General features: G+C 42.8%; 1 protein-coding gene across 1 annotated transcript in view; it reads left to right on the plus strand.

Moving 5' to 3' along the window:
* Nucleotides 1-1,299: 1,299 nt before the first annotated feature.
* MUC13 (mucin 13, cell surface associated) overlaps nucleotides 1,300-15,063 on the plus strand; it is a 53,907-nt gene continuing 40,143 nt past the window's right edge. Inside the window, exons 1-3 of the mRNA XM_060098858.1 lie at nucleotides 1,300-1,385; nucleotides 2,576-3,048; nucleotides 14,712-14,834. Coding sequence (XP_059954841.1) covers nucleotides 1,300-1,385; nucleotides 2,576-3,048; nucleotides 14,712-14,834 — 682 coding nt within the window. The remainder of the gene's footprint in view (nucleotides 1,386-2,575; nucleotides 3,049-14,711; nucleotides 14,835-15,063) is intronic.

Genomic DNA, 15,063 nt, shown 5'->3' on the forward strand with positions numbered 1-15,063 from the left:
GATATTCACTGCCTCTGAGGACATTAATGGGGGGTCATGTCCAGGTACAGTGATATGTGGGGAGCCAGGGAAGCTTGGAGACATGAATACAATGTTGCTAGAAGTGACCGTCAGAGAGGCCCAGAGCGGTGGTCCACAGCGAAAGGTGAGAAAAGCTCAGCAACAAACAGTCTGGAGAAACACATGAGGACTCCTCAGGGATTCTCAGAACTATAGCTGGAGGAAACTATGGATTTCCTGCACTCCAGTGGAGTGAGAAGAGCACAGCCTATATTACTGGGTGTTTAAAGGAACGGTGACCTCCTAAAAGGTGGTAGCGTGGGGATATTCGGAATATAAAGAGATTAACTAACACCTCCCTCTGCTCCCCAGTCTCCCAAGGATGTTTGGACTGTCCTGAGTTATTTTGGACTATGAGACCAAAATAATCCGTAACTCCTGGTTCGCCTCTTCTATCTCAAAAGCTCAGAAGGGACCTACGCTATAAGACCAAACCCTAACTAGTAATTGCCTTTGTCTGGTTTGACGTCAGTTAATTACTGGACTTTGAACCTGAGAGAGAGTTAAAAAGAAAGATAGCTGGAGGGAAATCATTTTCTCCCTGGATTACCTAGCAAGAACAGCTAAAATGAAAGCCTTCACTCACCTCAGTCTTCTTGCCCTCCTTTCTCTAATCTCAGGTAAGGAACATTGAAAAATTTTTAATTCTTTGAATCATGTTTGTTGTCTCTGGGATAGAATCAGCAGGCTTAAGCTTAATTCCCACGGCCCCATTAGGTGGACTATTTTGTGGATGAAGTTTCCTCTCCAACTGGGCCCAAAGACACAAGGCATTTCAGTCTGTGATGAAGGCAGATAGAACAGTAGTCAAAGAGGCTCCTGGACTAAGATTTGGGGTTCAGCAAGCCAGAGATTTGTCCCTGAGCCTCCTGAGGCCAGACAAGAACAACTTGGTACTTCCAAGGGCTCAGTGCCCTAGAATCCCCTTGTCTTTAACCTCCAGATGTCATTTGGGTCCTAATGCAGAGCAGGGACCTGGTTTAATCCCTGAATGTGGCATCAAGAGTTCTTTTTTGCCCCTTACTCATGGGGGTCAAGGCTTACCTCTGGGCAAATCCCTTAATTCCTCTGAGTATTGGTGGGCATTCCTGTCAAATGTGGATGCTCATAACTGTTCCATAGGCCTGTTGGGCACAGGGTAAGCCCTTGATATGTGAGAGTAGTAGGAGGAACAGGGTAGCAGCTGTGGAGATGGCCAGCTGGTGAACTATTTTCTTGTTCCTGGGAGAGCATTTGCCTATGAATGACTGGTTAAGCCCAGCCCTGTTCAAGGTGAAGAGCCAGATTCTGTCATCCAGGGGCTTCCAGACCCAAGCGGGAATTCGGTAACATCTTCGGCAGTTTTCTATATCCAAAGGTTTACAAATAGCTTCCTCACTAAAACTTTTCCTTTTAATAATTTTTTTAACCGATTGTCATTGTCAGAGCTCTTAGAGACAATTAAGGGCTCTAGAAAAGTGATTATAGGATCACTAGAGTACACTACCCCATGTGTCCAGGGGTTCCTAAGATTTGAAAAAAGGCAGCTTTGATGATCAGCATAGCCCTTAGGGCAAAAACCACCTATATTCATCTTATTCTTTAAAACGTTCATGTCTCTAGAATTACGAATGGGTAAACATCACGAGAAAACATTTTGAAGAAGTTTAATACATTAAATACCTTAATGAGGTATTTTTATTTCATCATTCTTTAAACACAACCCCTTCCCTAGCATCCCTCAGCTAATAAGCGATGTAATGGAAAATTGGGGCAATTGCTGTAAACTGTAAAAAGACAAAAGGAGGCCATGTCCAGGTGGTAAACAGCTCCACCTGGTGGCATTTTCACTTGCCCTCACTGAGAACTGCCCTGAGGAATATTAAACTCAGATTGACAGTTCTGCAACTACAGGCATAAATGATATTACATCTTGTAATAATATGACATGTTGATGTTAATATATAATTAATATTTCATAGTATAAATTATATTAATATATTATAATTAATAATAATACAATAAATGATATTAACTCTTCATCATATTTTTCTACCAGTTGAGCTAACAGGCAGATACCATCATATTTTTCAGTAACTTTTTTTTTTTCTTGCCATGCCTGGCGGCTTACGGGATCTCAATTCCCTGACCAGGGATGTAACCCAGGCCACGGCAGTGAAAGCCTGGAATCCTAACCACTAGGCCACCCAGGGAACTCCCCAGTAACATTTTTCCAGTTTTGTCTGTTTAATTTTTAATTTTATTTATTGTGGGTCTTTTTTTAAGGAGTAGCCATGTATTTTCATTTTTAATGTAATCCACTACATTTATTTTTCAGGAAAAAAAACGGATTGGGTACTAATTAGTATTAAATAATAGCAACTGTCATTATATATTCAATGTTATGTCTTGTAAAACTTAATATCTTTGTTCCTCCAGTCAAGACCCAAACTGCGTCTTCAACCATAAGTGTTGTTACAACTCCTACCACCACCACGAGGGCTCCTGCGCCTGACGCAGGCCCCGCGTCTCCCAGCACCGCCACCACCACGAGCGCTCCTGCGCCTGACGCGGGCCCCGGGTCTCCCAGCACCGCCACCACCACGAGCGCTCCTGCGCCTGACGCGGGCCCCGGGTCTCCCAGCACCGCCACCACCACGAGCGCTCCTGCGCCTGACGCGGGCCCCGCGTCTCCCAGCACCGCCACCACCACGAGCGCTCCTGCGCCTGACGCGGGCCCCGGGTCTCCCAGCACCGCCACCACCACGAACGCTCCTGCGCCTGACGCGGGCCCCGCGTCTCCCAGCACCGCCACCACCACGAACGCTCCTGCGCCTGACGCGGGCCCCGGGTCTCCCAGCACCGCCACCACCACGAGCGCTCCTGCGCCTGACGCAGGCCCCACAACTCCCACCAACAACAACAACACGTGTGCACCTAATTCTACCACAGGCCCCGCTACTCCTACCACCAACACGAGTACACCTACTCCCTCCACAAATATCCCAGGTAAGAGCAATTCCCTCAAAGCTTCTCACTGAGGAGTCACACTGTTGCGGAGGATAGTAGGTAAGTTTGTTCTACCAGAGTAGGGAAGTGCATATAAAGAGACTCAAGGTGTCCTTGGATATGAACCCCTGGAATTAAAAAGTCTGAGTCGCACAGGCTAATAGAAATGGCAGACATGCTAAAAGATTACCTGTTGCATTCTCCTTTCCTCAAGTTATTTGCCAGATGTGGAATATTTTTATGAACTTGGACTTTATAAAAGCTATTTTTCCAGCTTCCCTCTCCCTAGTAGATTTTTGCAAATAGTTTCAGCTTATCTGAGGTCAGGTGCAAATAAGCACTGACTCTCCAGCCCCACTGGTCTAGATCCCTGGTCTACTGAAGGAAAGAGTCACTTCTATCCTGATTCCTCATCAAATGTTATAGAAAAATTATGACATTACAAAGGTAGCTGATCACAATTTAGAATTTGAGCTAATTCATGGAATTTGGGCCTGAGAGATTAAAAAGCCAAACAACAGCAGTACTCAAACAGTCCTAGACATGACCAGAGCCATGGTCCAAAGGACAGATATTTGGCGATGCTATCTAAGAGACAATGATTGACCTCCAGCCCAAGTTGTTGAAACAGAAAGCCCTTGCCTCATTTCCCAAAGTTTAAAGCAGGGGTCAGTAAACTTTATCAGTGAAGGCAAACTAATAAATGTTTCAGGTTTTGTGGGCCATGATAAGGTCTCTCTTACAACTACTCCACTCTGCCATATTAGCATGAAAGCAGCCATGGACAATATACAAATGAATGTGCCTGATTGTGTATCAATAAAGTTTATTTACAAAAACAGAGGACTGGCCAGAATTGGCTCACAAGTCATAGTTTGCCAACCCCTGATCTTAAAGAATCCTCAAACCTAGGCTTAAAGGGTCTAGATAAACCCTGTTATTCTCAGTTAGGGAAACTGAGACCCAGTGAGGGCAGCAACTTACCCAGGGTCAAAGAGCAGGTTGATGTTCCCTATACTTACTTCTTTTGTCTTCCCCAGTGTTCTGCAGCAGATCTAAGAAATGAATGATTAAGCAAATGGAGCCAGAGCCTGTATCAAAACCTGGTTCCCAACCTTCTTTCATGTTTGCAGGGGCCGCTCTGAAGGCTAGGTCAAGAGGGACACAGCTACACAATCAGTTCTCCTGAAGTCAGGAAAGGGAGCTTTTGTTTGTTTGTTTCTTTCTTTCTTTTTTTTTTTTTTTTTTGCGGTACGCGGGCCTCTCACCATTGTGGCCTCTCCCGTTGTGGAGCACAGGCTCCGGATGCGCAGGCTCAGCAGCCATGGCTCACGGGCCCAGCTGCTCTGCGGCATGTGGGATCTTCCCGGACCGGGGCACGAACCCATGTCCCCTGCATCGGAAGGCGGACTCTCGACCACTGCGCCACCAGGGGAGCCCAAAAGGGAGCTTTTTAAAGCTGTTTCTGCTTCCCCAGACACTCTCTCAGAGTAAGGCAGTCTTCTTGTGTTCTGGCCCTACACTAACTATGGGGCATGGGCCAAATCACTTCTCTCTTGGCTTCAACATACTCACTGGTAATAAGATGTGATTGAACTAAATAGCCACCAAAATCCTTTTCCCACTGTAACATCCTGTGATTTTATTCCTGGCACACAGAATAACTAACACGTCTGTCCTCTATTGCCAGCGAGAAGGCACACCAGGAGTTATATGAGCAGTATATCCAGAATGGAGCTGCACTCAATTTCTTCCCTAGGATTTGCCAAATCATCCTTGCAATGTGGCTGAGGCTTTTTTAAAAGCCATTTACTTTACTTAGAATACTGGTTTACACCTTCTCAGAGAGGTGACCCTTACTGTTGTTTACGAGGTACTGCACTACGCCTCCTGTGTCCCATGTAGCCTGTTTTTTTCACTCTTAAAAAATCTTTTTTTCAATAGACTTTGTTTTTAGAGCAGTTTTAGATTCACAGCAAAATCAAAAGGAAGGTAGAGTTTGCATATTTCCCTACCCCCACAGCTGCATAGCCTCCCTTATTATCAACTTTCCTCGCCAGAGGGTACATTTGTGACAATTGATGAATCTACATTGACACATGATAATCACCCCAAGTCCAGTTTACACTACGGTTTACTGTTGGTGTTGTATATTCTGTAGGTTTGGACAAACGTATACTGACATGTATCCATCGTTATGGCATCATAGAGACGATTTTCACCTTCCTAACAATCTACTATACTCTGCCCATTCATCCCTTCCTCCCTGCTAACCCCTGGCAACCCCTGATCTTTTTACTGTTGCCATAGTTTTGCCTTTTTCAGAACGTCATGTAGTTGGAATCCCACAGTATGTAGCGTTTTCAGATTAGCTTCTTTTATTTAGTAATATGCACTTAAGATTCCTCCATGTCAATTTTCAAGGCTTGAACACTGAATAATATTCCATTGTCTGGCTATAGCAGTTTGTTTATCCACTCACCTATTGAAGGACATCTTGGTTGCTTCCAGGTTTTGGCAGTCATGAAGAAAACGGCTATAAGTATTCGTTTGCAGGGTTTTTAGTGGATATAAGTTGATAAATAGTAAGTGAATACTCAGCATTTACACTGAGTAAATACTAAAGCAGGCACTTGTGGGGTCATATGGTTAAGAGTATGTTTAGTTCTGTGAGAAACTGCCTGCCTATCTTCTAAGGTGGCTGCACCATTTTACACTCCCAACCAGTAGCAGAGTTCCTCACCAGTACTGTTTTATTTATTTTTTATAAAAGTCACTTAGGCCCATAGTTATGGAAAAAGAAGCTTAAATGGGGCAAAAGTATATGCAGTAAAAACTAAATCTCGGGCTTCCCTGGTGGCGCAGTGGTTGAGAGTCCGCCTGCCGATGCAGGGGACACGGGTTCGTGCCCCGGTCCAGGAGGATCCCACATGCCGCGGAGCGACTGAGCCCGTGAGCCATGGCTGCTAAGCCTGCGCGTCCGGAGCCTGTGCTCTGCAACGGGAGAGGCCACAACAGTGAGAGGCCCGTGTACCATAAAAAAAAAAAAAAAAAAAACTAAATCTCCCTCCTATCCTAGACCCCTAGGACCCAGACCCCCAGTTTTCTTCCCCAGAGGCAACTTCTGTGGTTGGTTTTTTGTGTTTGTGCAAATACAAACACATGGACATATGTTTCTATGTATTCCCCTCGTTTTTAAAAAAAATTCATTTGGACTTCCGGGTAAGATGGCGGAAGAGTAAGACGCGGAGATCACCTTCCTCCCCACGGATACACCAGAAATACAGCTACACGTGGAACAACTCTTACAGAACACCTACTGAACGCTGGCAGAAGACCCCAGACCTCCCAAAAGGCAAGAAACCCCCCACATACCTGGGTAGGGCAAAGCGGAGAGATCCCCATACAGAGGATCAGTGCCGAGCGGCACTCACCAGCCCGAGAGGCTTGTCTGCTCGCCCGCCGGGGCGCGCAGCGCTGGAAGCTGTGGCTCGGGCTTCGGTCAGAGCGCAGGGAGAGGACTGGGGCTGGCGGTGAGAACTCAGCCTGAAGGGGGCTAATGTGCCACAGCTAGCCGGCAGGGAGTCCGGGAAAACTCTGGAGCTGCCGAAGAGGCAAGAGACTTTTTCTTCCCTCTTGGTTTCCTGGTGCGCGAGGAGAGGGGATTAAGAGCGCTGCTTAAAGGGGCTCCACAGACGGGCGCGAGTCGCGACTGAAAGCGCGGAGCCCAGTGACGGGCGTGGGACGCTGCGGCTGCTGCTGCCGCCGCCAAGAAGCCTGTGTGCGAGCGCAGGTCACTGCCCACACCGCCCTTCCGGGAGCCTGTGCAGCCCGCCACTGCCGGGGTCCCGGGATTCAGGGGCGGCTTCCCTGGGAGAACGCACGGCGCGCCTCGGGCTAGTGCAACGTCACGCCGACCTTTGCCGCTGCAGGCTCGCCCCGCACTCCGTGCCCCTCCCTCCCGCCCGGCCTGAGTGAGCCAGAGTCCCCGAAGAGGCTGCTCCTTTAACCCTGTCCTGTCTGAGCGAAGAACAGACGCCCTCCGGCAACCTACACGCAAAGGCGGGGCCAGATCCAAAGCTGAGACCCAGGAGCTGTGAGAACAAAGAAGAGAAAGGGAAACCTCTCCCAGCAGCCTCAGAAGCAGCGGATTAAAGCTCCACAATCAACTTGATGTACCCTGCATCTGTGGAATACATGAATAGACAACACATCATCCCAAATTGAGGAGCCAGGAGTCAGTGCTGTGCCTCTGAGGTGGGAGAGCCGACTTCAGGACACTGGTCCACAAGAGACCTCCCAGCTCCACATAATATCAAACGGCAAAAACCTTCCAGAGATCTCCATCTCAACACCAGCACCCAGCTTCACTCAACGACCAGCAAGCTACAGTGCTGGACACCCTAAGCCAAACAACTAGCAAGACAGGAACACAATGCCACCCATTAGCAGAGAGGTGGCCTAAAATCATAAAAAGTCCGCAGACACCCCAAAACACACCACCAGACGTGGACCTGCCCACCAGAAAGACAAGATCCAGCCTCATCCACCAGAACACAGGCACTAGTCCCCTCCACCAGGAAGCCTACACAACCCACTAAACCAACCTTAGCCACTGGGGACAGACACCAAAAACAACGGGAACTACGAACCTGCAGCCTGCAAAAAGGAGACCCCAAACACAGTAACATAAGCAAAATGAGAAGACAGAAAAACACACAGCAGGAGAAGGAGCAAGATAAAAACCCACCAGACCTAACAAATGAAGAGGTAATAGGCAGTCTACCTGAAAAAGAATTCAGAATAATGATGGTAAAGATGATCCAAGATTCTATTTCCCAGATCCAAAATCTTGGAAATAGAATAGACAAAATGCAAGAAACAGTTAACAAGGACCTAGAAGAACTAAAGATGAATCAAGCATCGATTAAAAACACAATAAATGAAATAAAAAATACTCTAGATGGGATCAATAGCAGAATAACTGAGGCAGAAGAACGGATAAGTGAGGTGGAAGATAAAATAGTGGAAATAACTGCTGCAGAGCAAAATAAAGAAAAAAGAATGAAAAGAACAGAGGACAGTCTCAGAGACCTCTGGGACAACATTAAACGCACCAACATTCGAATTATAGGGGTTCCAGAAGAAGAAGAGCAAAAGAAAGGGACTGAGAAAATATTTGAAGAGATTATAGTTGAAAACTTCCCTAATATGGGAAAGGAAATAGTTAATCAAGTCCAGGAGGCACAGAGAGTCCCATACACAATAAATCCAAGGAGAAATACGCCAAGACACATATTAATCAAACTGTCAAAAATTAAACACAAAGAAATCATATTAAAAGCAGCAAGGCAAAAACAACAAATAACACACAAGGGAATCCCCATCAGGATAACAGCTGATCTCTCAGCAGAAACTCTACAAGCCAGAAGGGAGTGGCAGGACATAATTAAAGTGATGAAGGAGAAAAACCTGCAACCAAGATTACTCTACCCAGCAAGGATCTCATTCAGATTTGATGGAGAAATTAAAACGTTTACAGACAAGCAAAAGCTCACAGAGTTCAGCACCACCAAACCAGCTTTACAACAAATGCTAAAGGAACTTCTCTAGGCAAGAAACACAACAGAAGGAAAAGAACTACAATAACGAACCCCAAACAATTAAGAAAATGGGAATAGGAACATACATATCAATAATTACCTTAAATGTAAATGGACTAAATGCTCCCACCAAAAGACACAGATTGGCTGAATGGATACAAAAACAAGACCCATATATATGCTGTCTACAAGAGACCCACTTCAGACCTAGAGACACATACAGACTGAAAGTAAGGGGATGGAAAAAGATATTCCATGCAAATGGAAACCAAAAGAAAGCTGGAGTAGCAATTCTCATATCAGACAAAATAGACTTTAAAATAAAGACTACTAGAAGAGACAAAGAAGGACACTACATAATGATCAAGGGATCGATCCAAGAAGAAGATATAACAATTGTAAATATTTATGCACCCAACATAGGAGCACCTCAATACATAAGGCAAATACTAACAGCCATAAAAGGAGAAATCGACAGTAACACAATCATAGTAGGGGACTTTAACACCCCAGTTTCACCAATGGACAGGTCATCCAAAATGAAAATAAATAAGGAAACACAAGCTTTAAATGATACATTAAACAAGATGGACTTAATTGATATTGATAGGACATTCCATCCAAAAACAATACACATTTTTCTCAAGTGCTCATGGAACATTCTCCAGGATAGATCATATCTTGGGTCACAAATCAAGCCTTGGTAAATTTAAGAAAATTGAAATTGTATCAAGTATCTTTTCAGACCACAATGCTATGAGACTAGATATCAATTACAGGAAAAGATCTGTAAAAAATACAAACACATGGAGGCTAAACAATACACTACTTAATAACGAAGTGATCACTGAAGAAATCAAAGAGGAAATTAAAAAATACCTAGAAACAAATGACAATGGAGACACGACGACCCAAAACCTATGGGATGCAGCAAAAGCAGTTCTAAGAGGGAAGTTTATAGCAATACAATCCCACCTTAAGAAACAGGAAACATCTCGAATAAACAACCTAACCTTGCACCTAAAGCAATTAGAGAAAGAAGAACAAAAACATCCCAAAGTTAGCAGAAGGAAAGAAATCATAAAAATCAGATCAGAAATAAATGAAAAAGAAATGAAGGAAACGATAGCAAAGATCAATAAAACTAAAAGCCGGTTCTTTGAGAAGATAAACAAAATTGATAAACCATTAGCCAGACTCATCAAGAAAAAAAGGGAGAAGATTCAAATCAATAGAAATGAAAAAGGAGAAGTAACAACTGACACTGCAAAAATACAAAAGATCATGAGAGATTACTATAAGCAACTCTATGCCAATAAAATGGACAACCGGGTAGAAATGGACAAATTCTTAGAAATGCACAACCTGCCAAGACTGAATCAGGAAGAAATAGAAAATATGAACAGACCAATCACAAGCACTGAAATTGAAACTGTGATAAAAAATCTTCCAACAAACAAAAGCCCAGGACCAGATGGCTTCACAGGCGAATTCTATCAAGCATTTAGAGAAGAGCTAACACCTATCCTTCTGAAACTCTTCCAAAATATAGCAGAGGGAGGAACACTCCCAAACTCATTCTATGAGGCCACCATCACCTTGATACCCAAACCAGACAAGGATGTCACAAAGAAAGAAAACTATAGGCCAATATCACTGATGAACATAGATGCAAAAATCCTCAACAAAATACTAGCAAACAGAATCCAACAGCACATTAAAAGGATCATACACCATGATCAAGTGGGGTTTATTCCAGGAATGCAAGGATTCTTCAATATACGCAAATCAATCAACGTGATACACCATATTAACAAATTGAAGGAGAAAAACCATATGATCATCTCAATAGATGCAGAGAAAGCTTTTGAGAAACTTCAACACCCATTTATGATAAAAACCCTGCAGAAAGTAGGCATAGAGGGAACTTTCCTCAACATAATAAAGGCCATATATGACAAACCCACAGCCAGCATCATCCTCAATGGTGAAAAACTGAAACCATTTCCACTAAGATCAGGAACAAGACAAGGTTGCCCACTCTCACCACTCTTATTCAACCTAGTTTTGGAAGTTTTAGCCACAGCAATCAGAGAAGAAAAGGAAATAAAAGGAATCCAAATTGGAAAAGAAGAAGTAAAGCTGTCACTGTTTGCAGATGACATGATACTATACATAGAGAATCCTAAAGATGCTACCAGAAAACTACTAGAGTTAATCAATGAATTTGGTAAAGTTGCAGGATACAAAATTAATGCACAGAAATCTCTGGCATTCCTATATACTAATGATGAAAAATCTGAAAGTGAAATCAAGGAAACACTCCCATTTACCATTGCAACAAAAAGAATAAAATATCTAGGAATAAACCTACCTAAGGAGACAAAAGACCTGTATGCAGAAAATTATAAGACACTGATGAAAGAAATTAAAGATGATACAAATAGATGGAGAGATGTACCATGTTCTTGGATTGGAAGAATCAACATTGTGAAAATGACTCTACTACCCAAAGCAATCTACAGATTCAATGCAATCCCTATCAAACTACCACTGGCATTTTTTACAGAACTAGAACAAAAAATTTCACAATTTGTATGGAAACACAAAAGACCCCGAATAGCCAAAGCAATCTTGAGAACGAAAAATGGAGCTGGAGGAATCAGGCTCCCTGACTTCAGACTATACTACAAAGCTACAGTAATCAAGACAGTATGGTACTGGCACAAAAACAGAAAGATAGATCAATGGAACAGGATAGAAAGCCCAGAGTTAAACCCACGGACATATGGTCACCTTATCTTTGATAAAGGAGGCAGGAATGTACAGTGGAGAAAGGACAGTCTCTTCAATAAGTGGTGCTGGGAAAACTGGATAGGGACATGTAAAAGTATGAGATTAGATCACTCCCTAACACCATACACAAAAATAAGCTCAAAATGGATTAAAGACCTAAATGTAAGGCCAGACACTATCAAACTCTTAGAGGAAAACATAGGCAGAACACTCTATGACATAAATCACAGCAAGATCCTTTTGGACCCACCTCCTAGAGAAATGGAAATAAAGACAAAAATAAACACATGGGACCTAATGAAACTTCAAAGCTTTTGCACAGCAAAGGAAACCATAAACAAGACCAAAAGACAACCCTCAGAATGGGAGAAAATATTTGCAAATGAAGCAACTGACAAAGGATTAATCTCCAAAATTTATAAGCAGCTCATGCAGCTCAATAACAAAAAAACAAACAACCCAATCTGAAAATGGGCAGAAGACCTAAATAGACATTTCTCCACAGAAGATATACAGACTGCCAACAAACACATGAAAGGATGCTCAACATCTTTACTCATTAGAGAAATGCAAATCAAAACTACAATGAGATATCATCTCACACCAGTCAGAATGGCCATCATCAAAAAATCTAGAAACAATAAATGCTGGAGAGGGTGTGGAAAAAAGGGAACACTCTTGCACTGCTGGTGGGAATGTGAATTGGTACAGCCGCTATGGAGAACGGTATGGAGGTTCCTTAAAAAACTACAAATAGAACTACCATATGACCCAGCAATCCCACTACTAGGCATATACCCTGAGAAAACCATAATTCAAAAAGAGACATGTACCAAAATGTTCATAGCAGCCCTATTTACAATAGCCCGGAGATGGAAACAACCTAAGTGTCCATCATCGGATGAATGGATAAAGAAGATGTGGCACATATATACAATGGAATATTACTCAGCCATAAAAAGAAATGAAATTGAGCTATTTGTAATGAGGTGGATAGACCTAGAGTCTGTCATACAGAGTGAAGTAAGTCAGAAAGAGAAAAACAAATACTGTATGCTAACACATATATATGGAATTTAAGAAAAAAAAATGTCATGAAGAACATAGGGGTAAGACAGGAATAAAGACACAGACCTACTAGAGAATGGACTTGAGGATATGGGGAGGGAGCAGGGTAAGGTGTGAGAAAGTGAAAGAGCGGCATGGACATATATACACTACCAAACGTAAGGTAGATAGCTAGTGGGAAGCAGCCGCATAGCACAGCGAGATCAGCTCGGTGCTTTGTGACCGCCTGGAGGGGTGGGATAGGGAGGGTGGGAGGGAGACGCAAAAGGGAGGGGATATGGGAACATATGTATATGTATAACTGATTAAATTTGTTATAAGGCAAAAAATTTTAAAAAAAAGTTTTAAAATGTGGAAAAAAAAATTCATTTGGTTAGTTTTGGCTGCGTTGGGTCTTCGTTGCCGCATGCAGGCTTTTCTCTAGTTGTGGTGAGCAGGGGCTACTCTTCATTGCGGTGCGCCTGCTTCTCATTGTGGTGGCTTCTCTTGTTGCGGAGCACGGGCTCTAGATACACGGGCTTCAGTAGTTGTGGCACGCGGGCTCAGTAGTTGTGGCGCATGGGCTTAGTTTATCCGCGGCATGTGGAATCTTCCCAGACCAGGGCTCGAACCCGTGGATTGGCAGGTGGATTCTTAACCACAGTACCACCAGGGAAGTCCCCCCACTTTTTTTTTTTTTTATCATAAGAGAGAGCATGTTATTTCTGGCTATATACCCAGGAATGGAATTGCTGGATCATATGGTAGTTCTATTTTCAGTTTTTACTATATGATCCAGCAATTCCATTCCCGGGTATATATCCAGAGAAATGAAAACACCAATTTGAAAAGATACATGCGCATGATAGAATATTACTCAGCCATAAAAAGAATGAAATTCTGCCTTTTGCAGCATTGTGGACGGACCTAGAGAATATTATGCTTAGTGAAGTAAGTCAGAGAAAGACAAATACTGTATGAAATCACTTATATGTGGAATCTAAAAAATAATACAAATGAGTGTATATGCAAAACAAAAACCGACTCACAGATAGAGAAAACAAACTTATGGTTACCAAAGGGGAGAGGGACAAATTAGGGGTATGGGATTAACAGATACAAACTACTACGTATAAAATAGATAAGCAACAGTCATATATTATATAGCACAGGGAATTATAACCATTATCTTGTAATAACTTATAATGTAGTATAATCTCCAAAAATACTGAATCACTGGACTGTATACTTGAAACTAATGTAATATTGTAAATCAACTATACGTCAATAAAAAAGAGACAATGTTATACACATCGTACCTCACATGTAGTCTCTCTCTTTTTTTTTTTAAGCAACGATTTGCACCTACAGGATTATAAGAATCTTAAGACAGTTCTGAAGGTTGCCAGTTACTTGATCTATTCTGAAATCAAAGCTCAGGATCATTTCATTTGACAGAGATAAAGGAAGTGGCTAACCAAGATCACCTTTTGGCCACTAACCTAACTTCCCTTCTTGGATCCCATCAGTTCTCCAAAGATAAGAAAGATGCTGCACCCTGCCTGCTCTGGGAGTCCTGGCCAGTGGTGTAGAAACCATTGTAATAATCCTCTCTCCATTTATTCAGGTCATCCACTCAGAAAGCCAGAGAGTAGAGTGACCCTTCATCACTTCCTCTTAGAATTTTCACTGAGTTAATCCACACTGTTCCCTCACTCTCCCTTGCCTTTCCTCGTGGGTCTGTATACCATGTATGCTAACCAGAATACAATATCTAGTTTCTTTGGGGAGCTTTTGGCCTGATCTTCCCTATAAGTCAATTATTCATGTCTTCCAAAAAAAATATGATGCTTTCTCTCACATGGTTTTGGAGAGTTCTACCTAGTGTTAGAGAACCAGACATCAAGGTTCTGGAGGATCTTTGAGGTCCAAAGTGTTTCTTTATTCCTTGGAGTTAGAAGACTGCTGTCTCTCTCTGAGCAGACTCTTACCCACCAGCCTCTGACCTTTACTGTTGACAAGTGCTTGGCTCTAGAATTTTAGCAACAAACTTCCTAGAAACATAAGAAAATATGTATTTGTTTCAGCTGTTCTAAGGGTGTGCCATAGAGTAACACAGCCAAGGAATAGAAAGTGCCCAGGAGATTTAAAAGTATGTTTCTTGGTGTTATTTGTTGTTATCCTATGGATTTTTAATCTCTTTCTACTGTGTCTCAGGTTCCAGCACCCCTGACCAAGTGGACCCCTGTAAGGATGGTTCTTCATTTGTTAAGCTGCATGTTCGACATTTTTGCCTGTGTTCAGAAGGGTATTACTATAACTCTTCTACATGCAATAAAGGTGAGTTATAAAGGATGAATCATGGAGAGCTGCACCTCAGACCTAAGTGGAATAGAAAACTTAAAATAATGGCAAAAAGAGCTTCCAGAATACTAAAGTTAGAGGAAAATTTGGAGGCAACAAAGGCCAGCCAAGTAGAAAAAAGCTTCCTGTCTTTATCTCAATGGAACCTAGTGGGAGAGGAAATAGACCAATTCAGATTTGTGAGCTAGTCCTAGAGGTACGGGAG

This window comes from Mesoplodon densirostris, chromosome 5 (assembly GCF_025265405.1).
Source record: "Mesoplodon densirostris isolate mMesDen1 chromosome 5, mMesDen1 primary haplotype, whole genome shotgun sequence".
NCBI lineage: Eukaryota > Metazoa > Chordata > Mammalia > Artiodactyla > Ziphiidae > Mesoplodon > Mesoplodon densirostris.